General features: G+C 43.1%; 1 protein-coding gene across 3 annotated transcripts in view; it reads left to right on the top strand.

The window, feature by feature from the left end:
* The window catches only part of STAB2 (stabilin 2), an 88,880-nt gene that overhangs the window by 48,240 nt on the left and 23,543 nt on the right, over positions 1-17,097 (top strand). For all 3 annotated transcript variants that reach the window (XM_087765347.1, XM_087765348.1, XM_087765349.1), the window contains exons 34-46: positions 706-837; positions 2,239-2,364; positions 3,737-3,793; positions 4,954-5,049; positions 5,548-5,743; positions 6,286-6,381; positions 7,356-7,401; positions 8,897-8,973; positions 10,502-10,627; positions 11,157-11,230; positions 13,021-13,092; positions 15,833-15,952; positions 16,409-16,456. In XM_087765347.1, the coding sequence (XP_087621473.1) occupies positions 706-837; positions 2,239-2,364; positions 3,737-3,793; positions 4,954-5,049; positions 5,548-5,743; positions 6,286-6,381; positions 7,356-7,401; positions 8,897-8,973; positions 10,502-10,627; positions 11,157-11,230; positions 13,021-13,092; positions 15,833-15,952; positions 16,409-16,456 (1,266 nt within the window). The remainder of the gene's footprint in view (positions 1-705; positions 838-2,238; positions 2,365-3,736; positions 3,794-4,953; positions 5,050-5,547; positions 5,744-6,285; positions 6,382-7,355; positions 7,402-8,896; positions 8,974-10,501; positions 10,628-11,156; positions 11,231-13,020; positions 13,093-15,832; positions 15,953-16,408; positions 16,457-17,097) is intronic.

The raw sequence follows: 17,097 nt of genomic DNA, 5'->3' as shown, positions 1-17,097 counted from the left end.
CATCTACAAGTCTCTCACAAACATATCCCCTTTCTGCTTCCTCCTCCAAGTCAGGGAGAGCTCTGGGAGCCCCCTGCTTTGGAACAAGATGCAGAAGCCTTGGGAAGCCCTCACAAAATTTTGATATACAGAGAATAATTTCACCACCTCAATGAAAAATGAATATACTCTAGCAATAATGCATAGAAAACTTTCCAATTAGCAGGTATGGTTCTAGCACTTTATTGACTGAAGATGACCTTAAAGAGTAAAAAAAAAAAAAATCCTGCTGTAAATGGTCATCCATAGGTCATTCATGGATTCACAAAGGAAGAAGGAATGGGTATGGGGAAGATTATAAAAGCATTCATGTATATGCAACTTTTGATGTGAAATGAACTCGTGAAGTTCAGAGTCCTAAAAAATCACCTTACTAACTTTTCCCTGAATCTGTCAGCCAGCCCTGTACACAGAAAGACACACCACCAGGCACAAGCAAAACTTGGTCCCACCAGTTCAATAGCCTTCCATCCGCCATAGTCAATAAAGTTTCATTATGACAGGAATGTAGACTCTCTGCAGCAAGAAATACGAAATCACCTGCCAGCTAGAGAAGCTTCTCAAGTTCAGGCAATCTATGTTTGGCTTATACCCTGTGGGAAAAGCTATCCCAAAGAACTGTCCGTGCTTTGTTACGTAACTCTGAATTTAATTGTGCATTTGCAGGATGAAGGCCAAATCCGCTATCACATTGTGCTGGATGAGAAGCTCCTGAAGAACGACCTGCACAACGGCATGCACAGGGAGACCATGCTGGGGTTCTCCTACCAGGTTGGGTTCTTCCTCCACAACAGCCAGGTACTGCTGTCTGCACTTGCTCAGAGAAACAGGTTTCCTGCTTTTTACAAATCCAGCTTCAACTTTAAACTAACATGCAGTCAAAAGGAGCTGTGCACCCCACATTAGCTTCTGGGACTTAATAGCACAAAAGATGTCACTCAAATGCAATGTCTGTCTCAGACCAGCTTTATTCGAAGTCACCCTTGAAGGGACATTTGATTGAATTCGATCTCAGTTATGCTGTTCTCATTTAGCATTGCATTTTAGAAGCTACTGTGGTGGATATTCTCTACTACTACCTGAAAGCAGGTTGTAGCGAGGTGGGGGTCAGCCTCTTCTCCCTAGTAACAAGCGATAGGATGAGAGGAAACGGCCTCAAGCTGCACCAGGGGAAGTTTAGGTTGAATATTAGGAAAAACTTCTTCACTGAAAGGGTAGTCAGACATTTGAACAGGCTGCCCAGGGAAGTGGTTGAGTCTCCATCCCTGGACATATTTAAAAGACGGGTAGACCTGGTGCTTGAGGACATGGTTTACTGGTGGACTTGGCAACGATAGGTTAACGGTTGGACTTGATGACCTTAAGGGTCTTTTCCAACCTTAACGATTCTATGATTCTATATGATTTTATGTGCATCTCTAGCAGCTACAAGCCTGCATTGCAAAGCGGTCATTAATATGACTTCCAAGACCTATTAGAAACCTGCCTTCAATTATAAAACATCAATTCTATTTTCTGTGGATATACTCCACTTTCAAGCCTAAGAGCTCAAGCACTTAACAATAAATATGAATTGCTTTTCAACACCACACATGGGAAAATCAGGCACAGCAAGATTAAACAACACACCCAATTCCGTGGCACAGCCAGGAAGGGAACTTGGTCCTCCTTCTCTATCCCAGAGCTCCCCCCAAGCATAGGCAAAGGAGGACATAAAGCTTCTCACCAAAGCAGTTTTGGCCCTGCTTTTTGCTCTGCCTACAGCAGAGCCTTGGAAGAAATATCTGCTCCTGGGGCTGTTGCTGATAGAGGGCACAATGGGAGTGTGGGGTAGCAGTGAGATGATGAAAGTCTGCCTTGAAGGAGCAGCTGCTGGGAGGTCTTCCCTGAAGCCCATCATCCCCCACAGACAGCAAACCCAGCTCTTGGCTTGCTTTAGGCTCCTTCTTCAAAACCTTTACACGCCATGGTGGAAAAAGCTGCTCTGTCAAATCCTATGCTAAGAAACTAACAGACTGCATGTCCTCTCATGCCCTCCAGTCCAGTGAAGCTCTTAAACACAGCAAAACTGGGATGTGAGCAAGTTCTTCAGTTTTCCTGAAGTGAGGCTTGTACATTACTCCTTTCACCCACTACTGCTGCAGTTACCATAAAGCTACTAAACAGTTCTGCTGCTAACTGATTGTATTTCTTTTGCAGTTATTCATAAACGATGCACCTATAAGCTATACAAATGTTGCAACAGACAAAGGAATTATTCATGGTTTGGGAAAAGTCCTGGAAATCCAGAAGAATAGATGTGATACAAATAACACCATGATCACCGTAAGTGGCTCTGTTCGTGTAGATGTTTAAAGGTCCAGCAGAGATATCTATAGGCAAACACAACTAAAATGTAAGGGATACATGACACTGTATTTCCCAGTAAGGAACGTATGCATTTTCCGCAAAGGATATTCCTACCGGAGTTTTAGCACCTATTAAGACTGCTTTGATCCTGCAGTGTATGGACAGCCTAGATAAAACATAATTAGAGTAGCACAGGAATAAGCAATTCCTGAGCTTTAATTTTCAGCAAATAATAGTAATGCAGTATTCTAAACACATCTTCTTAGCTAGACCACTCGTTTATAAAGTAAACGAGTGAAAAAAAACCTGGAAAATAAAATAGTTTTAGTAAGGAAAAATGTTTCTTTTCATTCCAGGTGTAGATTACTACTGCAAATACACATTAATTCCTCATGCCCTGAGTAAAACATTCTCCTTCTTTCATTCCTTTTACATATGAAATATAAATGGGTTTACATTCCTTTAAAGAATAAGATGTGGTTTCCTTAAACTGGCAGAGAAAGGTTCCCTTTGCCTTTTCTCCTGAGTCAAACAGGACAGCAAACAGGCAGGTACCTCCATTTTTTTATGGAGCATGCAACGAACTAGACAAGGAAGACAAAGTGAGACTTGTGCTTCAGTTAAAGCAAATTTAACAGGCATGGACTTTTGCAGGTTAATTCTTTTCCTTGGGATACACTCAAATATGGGACTGTATTTCACTCAAGGCTTTCCCCCAGCTTTGCTCTGTCAGATACTAACCAGGATCACACATAGTCCTTTGTTTTCCCATAGAAAATTATTTTTCCTGCTATGTTCAAATGCAGCAACATACTTAAACATTCATTTAAGCCTTACTAAAACTAAGCACATATTTACCTAAACAGGAATAATATTAAACCTTGTATATTAGGTACAATATACACCTAAGCATTTTACCGAAACTGACCTTAAATGTGCAAATAAGTCACACACACGTAGATAACACAGGACATATACACTGTATGAGTTTTCCATTTCCAAGCTGCTATTGCCCCCTTGTACCACAGGCAAACTATGTCCAACCTCAAGATTTGCCTCTTATTGTGCTTTCAACGGGGAGGCCTTTGGGAGGCATTACTTTAGAAGAGCAAAGCAAAATATCCAAAAGAGCTTTCCCATGGGGTGTCCCTACAGACCCGCTGGTAGGGGTGTTCTTCCTTGCTGAGCAGTACAGCTACCCTCACCACCTTTACCAAAGGGATTATCCTGACTAGGCACCCTGAGGGCTAGGTTTAGAAATATGGCTGGAAATTATGCATTTTTTATTAAACAACGTGTCTGCAGCTCTATACAGTCAGTTAACTACCTCCCATTTGTGTTGCTTAAGGAAAAGTGCACAAGTTGTCCACAGCCATCAAGTTGTCCCCCAGGAACAAAAGAAATAGTAAGTATCCCATCATTAATGCTAATTTTTTTTTTTTTTAATCAAAACAGAGCATAGATGCATTCAATCCTGGTTTTAATATAATTGCCTCAGTTTCAACAAAATTTATCATAGCTACTTCAGCCTGCTACACACATTGCTTACACTCAATAAACTCAATCCACCCTAAGAGCAAGGTAGCAGAATCAAGGGCAGCTTAAACGTAGTTTTATCTTGAAAGACCAGTTTCTAGTATGTATTGGGACAACTGGAGACTCCTCAAACTGCAAAGGTTACCTCCACCATGCAAAACTGAGGGAGCTGAACATGGGCTGGAGTATACTTGCTACAGGAGGAATTAAAGAGGCAGCTTTTAGCCATTCAAGTCAGAAATGTACAGAAGGGTAAACTCAACCTGTCCCCAGCAATATGCTGTGAGTTATGGTCACAAGGAGACTTGGAAACTATACTTTGGGTGCCCAGGTCCAATGCATGAGAACTCCAGATATTTAGCAGGTCCCTGTCAACTATGATAAGACCTAGAGTTTCTTGGCATTTAAATTTCTCTGGGAAAGCCCCTCTGTTGGGATTATATGAGCATATTTGCCTTTATAATTAACTATGCCAGTGATAAGATTCCAAAGCAGATCAAGTCCCATCTACCCTATTAAAGTAATTGGCTGAAGTGCTCATGAGTAAAACTCAAAAACATTAACATTTTCTTGACAATGAGCAGCTGGATGGATGCTTATCTCAATCTCCTAACAAGCATACAATGAGACCAGCAAGTCTTCTTCTGCAAGCAATCTTTCCCAGCTGTGTTCAGACCTGGAAGATAAAGTTTCGACAACTGTTTTTGCAGAACTTTGGCACTCAGTTTTCCAAGAGGAATTAGGAAGAACAGGAAACGTGTCAGAAAAAAAGAGAAATGTTTGTCAAACTTCAGAAAAAAATTCCATTCAATTCTGAGCAAAGGCAGTATTAGACACATCTTTAATCACTAGCAAAAAAATCATTTATCTAATGCATTTTTATTTCCAAAAGTATTGCCTTCATTTTCATTGTGAACATGTGAGTGCGCAGCATGCATAAAGTTAATAACCCATTTTTTTAAAAAAACATTTGAAAGTAGCTGATCAATACTACTCAGAAGTGGAGCCATTTCTCCAATTTTTGTTCAGGCAGGGGAGAAGAAATACTGCATCCTCTCGGAAAACAACATGAGAACGTACACCATCCAGATCGGGTGCCAGCTGAAGTGTGCCAAAACCATCATTGTGAGCAGACCGTTTCTGTTACAATAAAAGCCAGGAACCCCCATCCCTGAACTTCACCCTCCTTGTAATCCCCGCTAAACACACACAGCATGTCAAGGCGGTCCCTGACAACATATCTATAGGCCTTTTAATTCTGGATGCAGCAGAGTTTGGAAGGTTAAAGGCTGCTGGTGGCTGCAGCATAGGAAGGGCTGGGATCTGATATGGTGCAGAGGGAGCACAGGTTTGGGAAGTGTAACCCCATGCTTGGCCCTAGCAATCCCATCCACCTTTCCCTGGGGTGGTGGAGGGCACCTGGGTCCCACCAAGGACTTGGGGTGACAGCCTGAGCCCCGGCACAGTAAGGAGCATGGCCAGAGACCAGCAGAGCTGAAGCACTGCCAAAAATCCAGATCTATAGTTCACCTCCACCCAGCAGCCATCCCAAAAGACAATACCAGCGGCCGCATGCTTGCTACCCTGATTGTGACCCTCAGCATGGCATTTCTTGGTTTCCAGACCAGGGAGTGCTGCGCAGGTTTCTTCGGACAGCAGTGCCAGCCCTGCCCAGGGCAAGCAGGGAACGCCTGCTTCGGAAACGGCATCTGCCTGGATGGCATCAACGGCACAGGCGCCTGCGAGTGCGGAGAGAGGTTTGTTGGCACAGCCTGCGAAAGCTGCATCGAAGGCAAATACGGCCGCAACTGCGATCAAGGTACTGAGCATCCCCAAACCACACAGGCACCTTTGCTGGTCTTGTCAGATATCAAAACCTTCCCCTTAGGTCTTCTAACCATGTCCATTCTAGATCCTGGAAAGGTACATCACTTTCAGAGTAACAGGCCAGTCTCAAAAACTTCATTAACCCCTTTTCTTTCCCCATTATGGTATTTTCTCTCTACTCCCTTGTTTGGAGATGGTACCTCCTACTCTGGCACACTATAGGCTTAGAACAACATCCAGCAACAATAATCCTCTTTAGCACTGCTTTTTCACCAATGCTTTTCCATTAAAATACAGTTTCAGTCCCTTTATTTGGGAACAGAGGAAAGATAACATATTTTGAATTTAGATTTATCCTGTAGGAAGAAGCCAATAGGCACAAGCCAAAACATTTCTTGAAATAGCCTAGAGCAGAAGGTGCCATCAGCAGATGATATCTGGGCCATCCTCCTCCCCTTCCTTCCCCTCGCTGCCTTGCTGCGCACTCTGCTACCCTGCCCACAGGCAATGGTTTCCTCCCATCTCTCCCCACAGTGTGCACTTGCGTCCATGGGAAATGCAGCAGCGGGATTGACGGGGACGGCTCCTGTGAATGTGATGTTGGCTGGAGAGGAGTAACATGTGAGACTGGTGAGTGTCCCCTCCTTTTTCTTCTGGGGAGAAAAGTGAGCATTTCAGGAAATGCCACAGCAGCAGCTGTGATCAGATCCCAGTGCAGGAGGTCCAAGTGCACTACCAAATACCCAGCAGCTTCCCGCATGCAATGGAATACAGGTGATGTTCGTGTGCTATGGCAATTAATTACCATTATTAATAGAGAGCCAGCTGCGATACTGCTCAAGACTTAAACACCTTACTTCACTAGTTCTCTAACTGTATCACCCTGTATCTGTCCCAAAAGAATATCCTATTTAAGGCTATATATTTTGCAGAGTTACCTAGCACATTTTGATCCTCTGATCAAAAGCCTCTCAAATGCTTCAATAGGTTGATTTAGCTATACAACACTAGGTATTATGTTCTTGCTAATACAATAAAGATTAATTAGCAAATAAATCATTTTGTGTTGGTTTAATACAGCTCCTATATGCAATACAATTATATTTTAGTTAGACATAATTAAAATGTATTAAATAACTATTTCAGAACTATACATATAATAGTATAAAATAAAAAAGTATAAGCACGTTAATAATAGCATTCAATATCTGTTTTAAATTTGCTTGAGGAGAAAAATAGTAATGAAATGAACTTTAAAGAGTTGGTATAGTTTTTGCATCTGAGCAAATTTCAGTTCCTTTGGAAAACTTACATAAATAAACTAATAACGTGCAAAAGTCACCAGCGTAAATACAGATAAATGACAACAGGTGAAATGTTTTCCTGGGAATATGTTGACATGTCTCTTCCTCAGAACTGAATTTAAGTGGTACCCACTGATCTATACAGATGGAGTCTCTATACAGACAGAGAGCAGTTGTCTGGTACAGAACTCATAACAGACTCCAGTTCTCCATGGCGGGAGCAAAAGACTGGGAAACTAGAAGGATGTTGACCCGAAAGGTTCTGATCCCCCTTTTTTTTTTTTTTTTAACCTCTTGCAGAAATCAAAGATGATGAATGTAACGCCTCATGCCATACCAGTGCTAAGTATGTATGGAATCCACTAATTTAGAGGAGGGGGGAGAAAAGAGGGATCTCTTGCAAGCAAAAAGCCTAGTCCATCTTGCTCTTTATGAGAACTTCTCAGCAGCATAGATAACACTTATGTTTTCTGCCAGAGATAAGGGGTGATATTGATGTAACATATTCAGTGATTAGACCAACAAGTTCAAAATGTGCAATTTTAAAGGGGAAACAAGTGAGATTTTGTGGGGAGAAAAATAAAAACACACCCATGAGACATCCTACTGTGCAGCATACAAAGAAATGGAGCCTGCAGCACTAAAGAGAGGAAGAGGGCAGGGCAAGGCTGTTCACAAAAGTGGGTTTCTGAGGTGGGCTTTATCTGTACCCGCTATTCCCCCCATCTGCCAGCACACATACAACTGAGAAATGTGTCAGGGACTTCACTAGAGAAAGCTGCATTTGACAAGAAACAGCTCTCCTCTTCACATCAAAGAATAAATAATGCTTTTGGTGGTCCAGCACCAGTTTCGGGACACTAACCAGTTTTCAAAGGAAAAAGTCACCCCCATTGCTCCATTTACTGAAGTGCACCTGCCACCTGTCATTGACCTGACAGCAAGATTTACATTACCCAAGACATTTAAAGAACAAGAAAGTGTAGCTGGAAAGATTTTCAGCCACAGCTCTTCTGTAGGAGCAGAGAAGCCAGAGGGACAAACCCCCTTTTTCCCAGATGTAGATCATTCTCTCCCCCATGTGCTTGTGAACTGCAGTTCACAGCAGTGGTATTTTACCAGGCTTTTTTGGCAAAACTCCACTCTCAAATTTGCTCACGGGATCCCACATATGCTGGCATCAAAACTGGGTTTCTGACAGGAGCAGCAGACTGTTCTTCTCTTGAGCCTTATTCATCCACCGCCTTACCCCTGTAGGTATGAGGATAGGTACAGGCATGGCAGGATTGTGGGGGGGAAGGACGCAATTGTGCTGGCCGTGTTGGGACGTTGTCCCTGGCTGATGCCAGGGAGCAATCCCTGTATTACACAGGGCTCATGGGGCAGTGAACCCACGCTTGCATGCAGAAGGCCAAACTGTCCAAAAAAAAACCCAAACTTGACCCCAGGGGACTCAAGTCTGGCTTGGCTCCCACCCCTGCACATCAGCGCTGCTGAGTCCCTCAAATTGTGTGCACGCAACCAAAAATTTGTGCACAGTTTTTGGGTGAGCAGACAAGCAACTTCTGGAGCTTTGTGTGAGAAAATAGGACACTTGATGACCAAAGCATGCATTTTTAATACTTAAAACAATACATCCAAAATGCATTTGGAAACCTTGGTCTGACTAGGTTCATTTTTATGGTTGTAACTACATCACACTGTACAGTTAAATGCCTTGTTATTTCTATGCGACATTACCCTCGGAACAATGCACAAAAACAAGGGCTGTACAGAAGACCTGACTTTTTTTTTTCTTTTTTTTTTTTTTAAATGTCGTCTCACTCTTTTTACTTCTTTAGCTGCCTTCTCCTATCAAATAGCACTGCCTATTGCAAGTGTGCAGCTGGGTTCGAGGGGAACGGCACGTTCTGCACAGGCAAGTGGACTTTGTTTCTTCCCTTTTGAAAAAAAAAAAAAACGTGCTTGAAGCACTCTGTGGTCACAGTGGAGCTGGTGAGAAATGAGCACTTCCCTATGCACCAGTTAAAAAAAAAAAAAACAAACAGGAATTGCTGCCAGTTTGCTCAAAACGAGTAAGAGCCCAACAGGTGTAGATCCATAGCAAACAAAGGTCTCAAAATCTCCAAGTTGCAAGGCTTTGTGCTAAGGGAGACCAGAGAAAAGGGAACGTGCCATGCACAACCCAGGCCCCATTGTTCACAGAATAACGAAACCTGGATTATGACTTTTACTCCTTTTCCCAACAAAGCCCAGCAAAGAAAGTCCAATTCAGGGTACAATAGCACTTCCAGCTATTGGAAGCTGTATAGCCCTACCATTTCCTCAGCTTTCTGAACTTGCACAGACTTCTGGGGTGGCAAAATCAACTTCTTTAGACCAGAGAGATCTGCGAGACCTTCAGAAAGGGGCAATAGCAGCTTATCCTAGGTGTCCCTCCAAGAGTCTGGGATGTCCAGACTTACAAAATAGACTGCTTCCAGCTACAGTGATTGTAATTAATTTTAGTTGCTTTACTCAATCTTTACCTGATTAAAATACTAATTCTCTTGGGAACAGAAGCATATTTGTCTACTTACAATGGCTGGCAGGGTCCTAATCCAAGATTTTAGCACTCTTACTGTGGCTGTTTTCGTTTTCTCTACTGGCACAAACCAACCAAATCCATTTTAATCTGCTGGTGGGAAAGTCCCCATGTGCAGGAAGAGCTGGGTGACACAGATCACCCATAGCGGCTCTGCACCCACCCTTATTCCCCTATACAGGATTCCCAGGCAAAACCAGTTACAGGACAAGTCATCTCCCCAGTCTGGCTGTTACAGCTGCTGAAACAGCAATTTGGGGTCATTTGAGGTAAAAACTAAAACAGTGTTTGGGCTGATTTGATTCACACTGAAGGCCAGAAAAGGCTACCTCCCTGCTCTCAGGGAAACCCAAGCGAGCTCAATTTGCCAGCCTTTGACTCATCCAGAGTTGCAGAAACGCCATGAGTATCCATCTGAATAACAACCAGAACTTTTTGTCACAGGAGGGGGCCGGGTGGTATTGCACTCTAGACCTCCTGCAAGAGAAGGCTATTTGATCTGTGTACAGAAAAAGGCAAGCTAAGGGAAGTCTTCCAATGCCATTTAATCTAGAGAAGAACGTGAAGGTCCCTTTTTTGGTGCTTGGTTGGAACGGGCAGTATCAGAAGATGGGAAGTTACTTAAAGTCAGTCCTGGATGAATTCTTATCTTCCAGACTAGAAGCATCTTCTCAGCTTTCCCTCTTGCAATCAATAGGATGTATTAAATATCTGGCAGCAATGAAGCCTATGGCCTCTTAAATCAGAAAGGTTTCATGTTCAGAAGATGTTAGCAAATCCCTTTAAAATATAGAGACACCTTAACCTGAAAAGCAAAAAGCCATTTAAGCACATTGTTTTAATCTGTGTTGTCACTGTTCAGCTATTGATGCTTGCAAGACCAACAACGGTGGCTGTTCTGCCAAAGCAGAGTGCAAAAGAACAACTCCTGGCAATAGAGCGTGCATTTGCAACGCTGGGTACACTGGAGATGGAATAGTCTGCATCGGTAAGCGTTCCCAATCTATCACAAGGAGGGATACAAGAGTGAGTTTTCCTGTAGATGGAAGATCCTTCTTCCGCTATGACCCAGAAGTGCAGTTTCCTGATACTATAGGCCCTGACACCAAAGGCATCTCTACATGCCATGTGGTTGATACTACGTGGCAAACCACACAACTACAGTGGTGTGGTGTGACACCAAAGCTTATTAAAAAAGATCTGCCTCTTGACAAGGATAGCCCCATCTTCAGCAGCTTGATACACTCACGCTCCTCTGACCATTGAAAACGTAAAGACTTTTAGACACTGTTGTACCATACCTCCCCAGGCATGGTTTTAGAAATGCTGATGGCCAGGTTTTAGCCTTCACGAAGACAACTGCAAGATCTAGACTGAGGTATTAAGTAGCTAAGGGAAGGAGAATCATTCATTCACAGTTGTCGTAAATCTGTATTCCTAGTATACTTTACTTAAAATTCTCCCTTCTTGGGTTTTCAGAAGTCACTTTTTTTTATTATACTCTTTGTTTTATAAAGAAATCAACCCTTGTCTGGAGAACAACGGTGGATGCGATAGAAATGCAGAATGCACACAGACTGGACCCAATCAAGTGAGTACTTTGTCAGTGCAGAAAAATAAGACTGGCCAACTGTTTACATTTGGGTAAAAAAAGATTTCTCAACTTCATTTTTAAATGGAAAAGTGGATTTCATAACAAAGTCTGAAAAGTATATGCTTCCCTCAAAAAGTTATTTGCGAGGGAGTGTGGACAAACATGAAAAAATTAATTTCAGTAAAAGAAATCCAAAACTGCAGAGGAAAGCAGTGTTTTGCTGTTTCAAGTGGTTGGTTTTCTCCTTTGGGAGGTTTTGATGTGAAAACCTGTCAGTTAGAAAGTCTTGCCAGATGATGTTTCTTTTTTGTTATAAAAACTGTCCATGGAAAAAAAATCTATTTCAGAGTAGCCCTTCTCCGAGCATAGCTCGGACATATCAAGGAAACAAAACAGGCTGAATCATAGTTCTCATATAGGGGTTACAGCACACCAGCATCCACTCGCCCCTCTGCTGTTCTGTGTCTCCCATACAGAAGTACCACACGCTCCCCAAAGAAAAAGAAATATAAAAGGACAAGGTGGGAAAAGAGAAACAAATTGGCCTAGGCAATCAAGTGACACAGATTAGTGTTTCTATTTTTATAACGGTTTCAGAAGAAGCTGAACACCCTGATTGCAGCACTACTTATCATCCCCCTAGTTTCATATTGGCAGGACTGTAAGCCTCCAGCGAGCACTGCACAACAGTACTTCTTCAGGAGCAATGCAGGAAACGGCAATCAGAAGTCAGAGGCCACCTCCTGCCTTCCAGTTGTCCAGGGACAGGAGGGGCAATAACACCACCAGCCCTTTTTGCCACTCCTGATCAATTAACTCTTTGCCTTGACTGTCATTTGCAAGTCGGTACATTTCTGGTGGGAGCACAGAACCACTTCACTCCTTCCCCATTCCCTCTAGACAAGACAGGTGATGGCTATTTGCTTCCATACACTTTCACTGGGGATAGAAGTAGTAGCTACAACATGGTTATTTATACTTCCTTACCCATGGGAATATAGTTAACATCAGAGCAATAATCCCCACTACAAAAATCCCATTGCAGCAGAGCCAAACTTATAAGGCAGAAACGAATCTCCTTTCTGTAGGGCTTTCAGTCATACAGATCCCTAAGCCACTGCTATTACACTGCCTACCAGTTTTATTTCTGCTGCAGAAATCTCCTTGCATTTTCAATCTCCTACATATGAAATGTGAATTCTAAATTGAGAACCATTAAGCAGTGAATTGGAGAGGAAGAGAAGTCATTTCTTTGCAGCCATGTTAATTTTTCACCTTTGTGGTAACTGCAAGTGCAAAACAGAGTAATCGTGACTTAAGTGTCAAATGCATTACCACTGTATGGGAAGCTGTCAATAACATGAGGACACAATTCCAAATATGTTTTGAAGATATGTTTCATCACTTCAAAAAAAACCAGGGGAAGGGAAGAGAGGGGAACACCAACCTCTGCAAATAAAATGAGGGAAACAAATTAGGAGTTTAACCTGTTTTGCCAGCAAGATGACTGCATGCAGGTGTCAGAGGGGTTATTTCAAATGACCAGGACAGCAAAAGAGAGATGAGAGATGGATAGGCAGAGAAAGGGCAGATAGAGCCTCTTGGAAATGGTCATTCCCCAATCTCAGTCTATGGTTCCTCATACTCACTAAGAAACAGCTGCGGGAGAGATGAGGTACACCATATCGCTGTGAAATAATCTGGCAAAAAAGTAAATTAAGTGTAAGTGTGCTGAAAAAAGTCAAACACCTTTCCATGTATGCAAGTTTTCTGGTTTTGCTTTGTAGGCAGTATGTAATTGCTTGAAGGGATACTCTGGAGATGGTAAAAGATGCACATATATCAATCTCTGTTCACAAGTAAGTATCCATTTAAGGAGAGCATTTAAGGTCTTGTTATAATCATTACGCTTTTGGGGTTTGTATGCATTCAAAACTAAGTCAGATGGGTAGATCTGGGACCCTCTATGCCCAGAATCCACTTACGTTAACTTCGCTAATTTTTAAACGTGCTTAGTTCAGTACACACTTTAGTGTCGTCACTGTTTTAGAAACTACACATGCAGTAAGTGCTTCTCCCAGGCCACAGCCTGGACATAATACAAGTGAGGGCCAGACTCATCACTGAGTCTTGAAAAAAGCACTTCAGATCTAGAGAAACAGACCCTAGTCCATAGTGGTGAAGTGCAAATCATGTCTGCTCAGCAGATATTTTGTCATTGCTAGAATTTGCATAAAAAGCCACCATCTAAATTTGTGTTTGGGATGCAGAGGGCCTGCCAACATGTCAGTTACTGGGGGGGGGGGGGGGGGGGACACGGACATGGACACACAGACGACAATGCAGCTTCTAGGCAAGACAATTAAAGAGCTTGGTTCAAATGATAAAAGAGACAGAAGTGTGATCTATTGCATGTTACTTGTAATGTTAAGGAAAAAAAAAAAAAATCAAAGGTTCAGGTTGTTGATGCTCAGGGGCCAGTCCTAGCTGTTCTAGGAGCCAGGTGATTAGGAACCAAAGAGAATAGCCTACAGTGGATCAAAACCCCTATTTATTTTTAATATTCTCCTGTCATTAAGTCCTCTGGTGTGGCCCTATGGTGGGACCATATCTGTGCAGCCTGAACAAGAGAAACGATAAAGTGTCAGCACACGCAACCCCTTCTCAGTCTGAAATTTATATAGCCAAATCAGAGTATTGGGTCCTGGCATTGCTGGGTCATTACCAGTGAAATCCACATTGGAGCAATCCAGGCTCAGGGGCCTGGGCGTGCCTGGACTCCCTGGAGTAGGTGTTTCCAGCAGAACTCCCAGCCTGCAGGCTCACCTAGGGCAGAGCTCCCATGGAGCAGCCAAAGAACAGAGCCCCACAGCCCCTATGGCCACGCATAGGCTGCATCCCAAGCGCATCCCTGTGGGTGCATCATACAGGATAGCCACACTGCAAGCTGCAGAGGCGGGTTAGTCAATAGTGAAACTGGAGATGGGGTGGGAGGATGGAAACCTGTCTTGATGGGGAAGGTAGAAGGAAAAAAGAAAAAAGCATTCTCCACAGAAACTATCTCCTTCCTTTCCCTCCGCAACACACAACACAGGGCTTCCCATAGCATTCCTCATTCTGTCCCTCACTTATCACTGCAGGCTGAGAATTCGCTACATTCATTTCACACAAGCTAGCTCACACACTGCAAGCCACCTAATTCACAAGCAACGTGGTGCCCTGCACCAGGCACACTGCTCTGCTTCTTGGCAAGCTGCAGCAGAGACATATCCACTCTCCCATGCACATTAATCCTTTGCGCTCCAAGCGCAGTGACAATAATTCTCACCCTCCCAGCCTGGCCTGTCAGCAGTTTCATCTCTGCAACCTTTCAAGGTTAGAGAAAGAGCAAGGGCAAAAACAGAAGCTGGAGGAAGGGAAGCTCAAAGTTATGAGCTGCTGCTTCCTCTGATTTTGTATGCTTTTGCTTTTTCCTATGCCTTGTTCCAGCAATTCTGCTTCCACTTAACTAATTATGCCAGGCTAATTATATATAAAAAACAGACAGTCTTGAGAAGCATCTATGTCAGACCAGAGGCTAATCTGGCTTCACCATGGCCAAACCTCTGTACAGCAAAGCTTCACAGGAAGCTATGATAAAACCAAGATTACCAACAGTTCACCTAAAGCTAGCTAAATAAACAGCAAGTGAACCCAAACCCACCACTTGCAGCCAGGACTCACTATGGCCTGTCAAGTCAGGTCCTGCTGGTAGCTCCCAAAGGAGCTTCTGCTCCCACTCATGGTCTGTGGGAAAGGATCCCCGAGATGACCAGCAGCAGAAAGGACACCATGAAACAAGCACAAGGAAAGAAAAATAAGATGGCTTCTCAGTTTTTCCTGATTTGCTCTCAAATCCAAGATAGAAATGTATCTGCAAGCTGAGGTGCTAACTGGGGAGCACCTACTTGCAACTGGGCAGAGCTCTGAACCCCAGCATGCTGCTTCTGGGTGAGGAACATCTCCCCTTAGCACAGAGAGCTTCCTGGAGCAGGTGGCCAGGTGAGGTGCTCCAAGCCTTAGGTCGCACTGGTGGTGCACCTGTGGGCAGACAGAATATGGTTTAGAGGAGAGCACATGTGGCAGGTCCCCGTTCCAGCTGGCCTGGGCCATCAGACAAAGAACAAGAGAATTATGCTAATGCTAGTCTAGAAATCCAGGCTCCTGGCACCACAAAAGTGATTTACAGCTGTAAATAGTTCCTTTCAGCATACATCAACACTGCCTTGGCAGAACAGCTAAGACTTATCCCCAAGGTCCAGGATAAAACCTGCCTGGAAATCTTTTGGATCCTTATAGCACCATAAACTGAAGATGTAAGGAGGGAATCAAAACTGCATCCTCTGCATAGCAGCAGAGTTATTTTTTATGAACTTTAAATGCTCTTTATTGTTTGCAAGAAAGTATATACCATGAGAAGTTCCAGTAAGATCTGATTTCAAAAAGCTATTGGGATTAAGTCTTTCCAAGCTATATACATGGAAAAAAAGTGATGAACTAGAATTGTTTTGTAAACCTGGCAATGAAGGAATTAAATATTTTAAATTTTGATCTTACAAGAATAATGGAGGCTGCAGTGAATTTGCCATTTGTAATGACACTGAGCTGACAGAAAGGACCTGCACCTGCAGACCCAACTACGTTGGGGATGGATTTAAGTGCCGAGGCAATATCTTCCAGGTAAAGTGCTGCACGTGTTTCCTGTCCCTTATTTTTCTTCAGATAGTTATTTAATACGATGGTTATCTTTTGAAACATGCCAGTTTTTCTCTTGGACAAATTGGTAAATCTACCCCAGAATTTGAAATAATTCCAGTCCAAGAAACCCAGAATAGGAGCACAAGATAACGTTACCTGCCAAAAAAACAAAACAAAAACCAAACAAAGAACGACAAAAAAACTGATGGACAGTCATTATGACTGCAGTACTAGGGAGTTAATATTGGTATTTTTAGGTTTTGAAGAAACCTGTTCTTTGATAGAGCAAGGTAAGAACAGAACAAGAGCAATGGAGATGGGCAGCATTTATTCCCAACCAGAAGTTCCTGGTCTTGTCCGAGTGCTGCATTTGTTTGCACTCCACAGATGTTGCCTCACATATGCAGCACTGTTACAAAGTCTTGTTCTTGATTGCAGGAACTTCTCAGGAACTCCAACACATCTAGGTTTTATTTCCACTTAGAGGTAAGAAAAGGTTGAGTAGGGGGCTTGGGGAGGTTTTTCCACTTTTTTTTTTTTTGCTTCAAGGGTGTAGGGGGGCAGGGAGCAGGCAAGAATCTGGCGTGTACCAACATCCTTCAACTTAATTGGGACTGGATTTGGATCACCAGTCACTAATATTGGAGATGCTCCGATTTAAAATATTAACTGCCATTAAAGCCTCTAGAGAATTAATGATCAAGACCAAGATCCCAGGGAAATGTAGGGCCTCCAGACCAGGCATAAAACTGAAGCTTTCACCCATTAACAGTCCAAGATCTTCCAGCACATCTCTTGAAGTCTGATGTGAACAAATACCAGTCTTCTACTACCCCTGCTGCATTTCCAAACTGTGACGCTGTTTTCAGTTGGCCCTCTGAAACGTCTCAGGACGCTTCTGTGTGTTGATAGACAGCCAATGTGCACCACCAGTTCTCACTGCTTTTTGGAGACTGGCAGTAGTAATCCTTCATTTACCCTGAGCCTCAGGGCAGCACAAATCTGTATACTGGCCTGCTAGTCCAAAGACTCATATTCTAGCTTCGATTCTGCTACCATGGTAGACAGATGGCTTCCTCTCACTTTAGCAGAGCTTTCTTCTTATTTTAGTTTGTCAGTGGTCATTG

This window comes from Nipponia nippon, unplaced genomic scaffold (assembly GCF_047370975.1).
Source record: "Nipponia nippon isolate SJK-2023a ecotype South Korea unplaced genomic scaffold, ASM4737097v1 scaffold_3, whole genome shotgun sequence".
In the NCBI taxonomy this organism is placed as follows: Eukaryota; Metazoa; Chordata; class Aves; order Pelecaniformes; family Threskiornithidae; genus Nipponia; species Nipponia nippon.
This window is presented reverse-complemented; position numbering and strand designations above follow the sequence as displayed.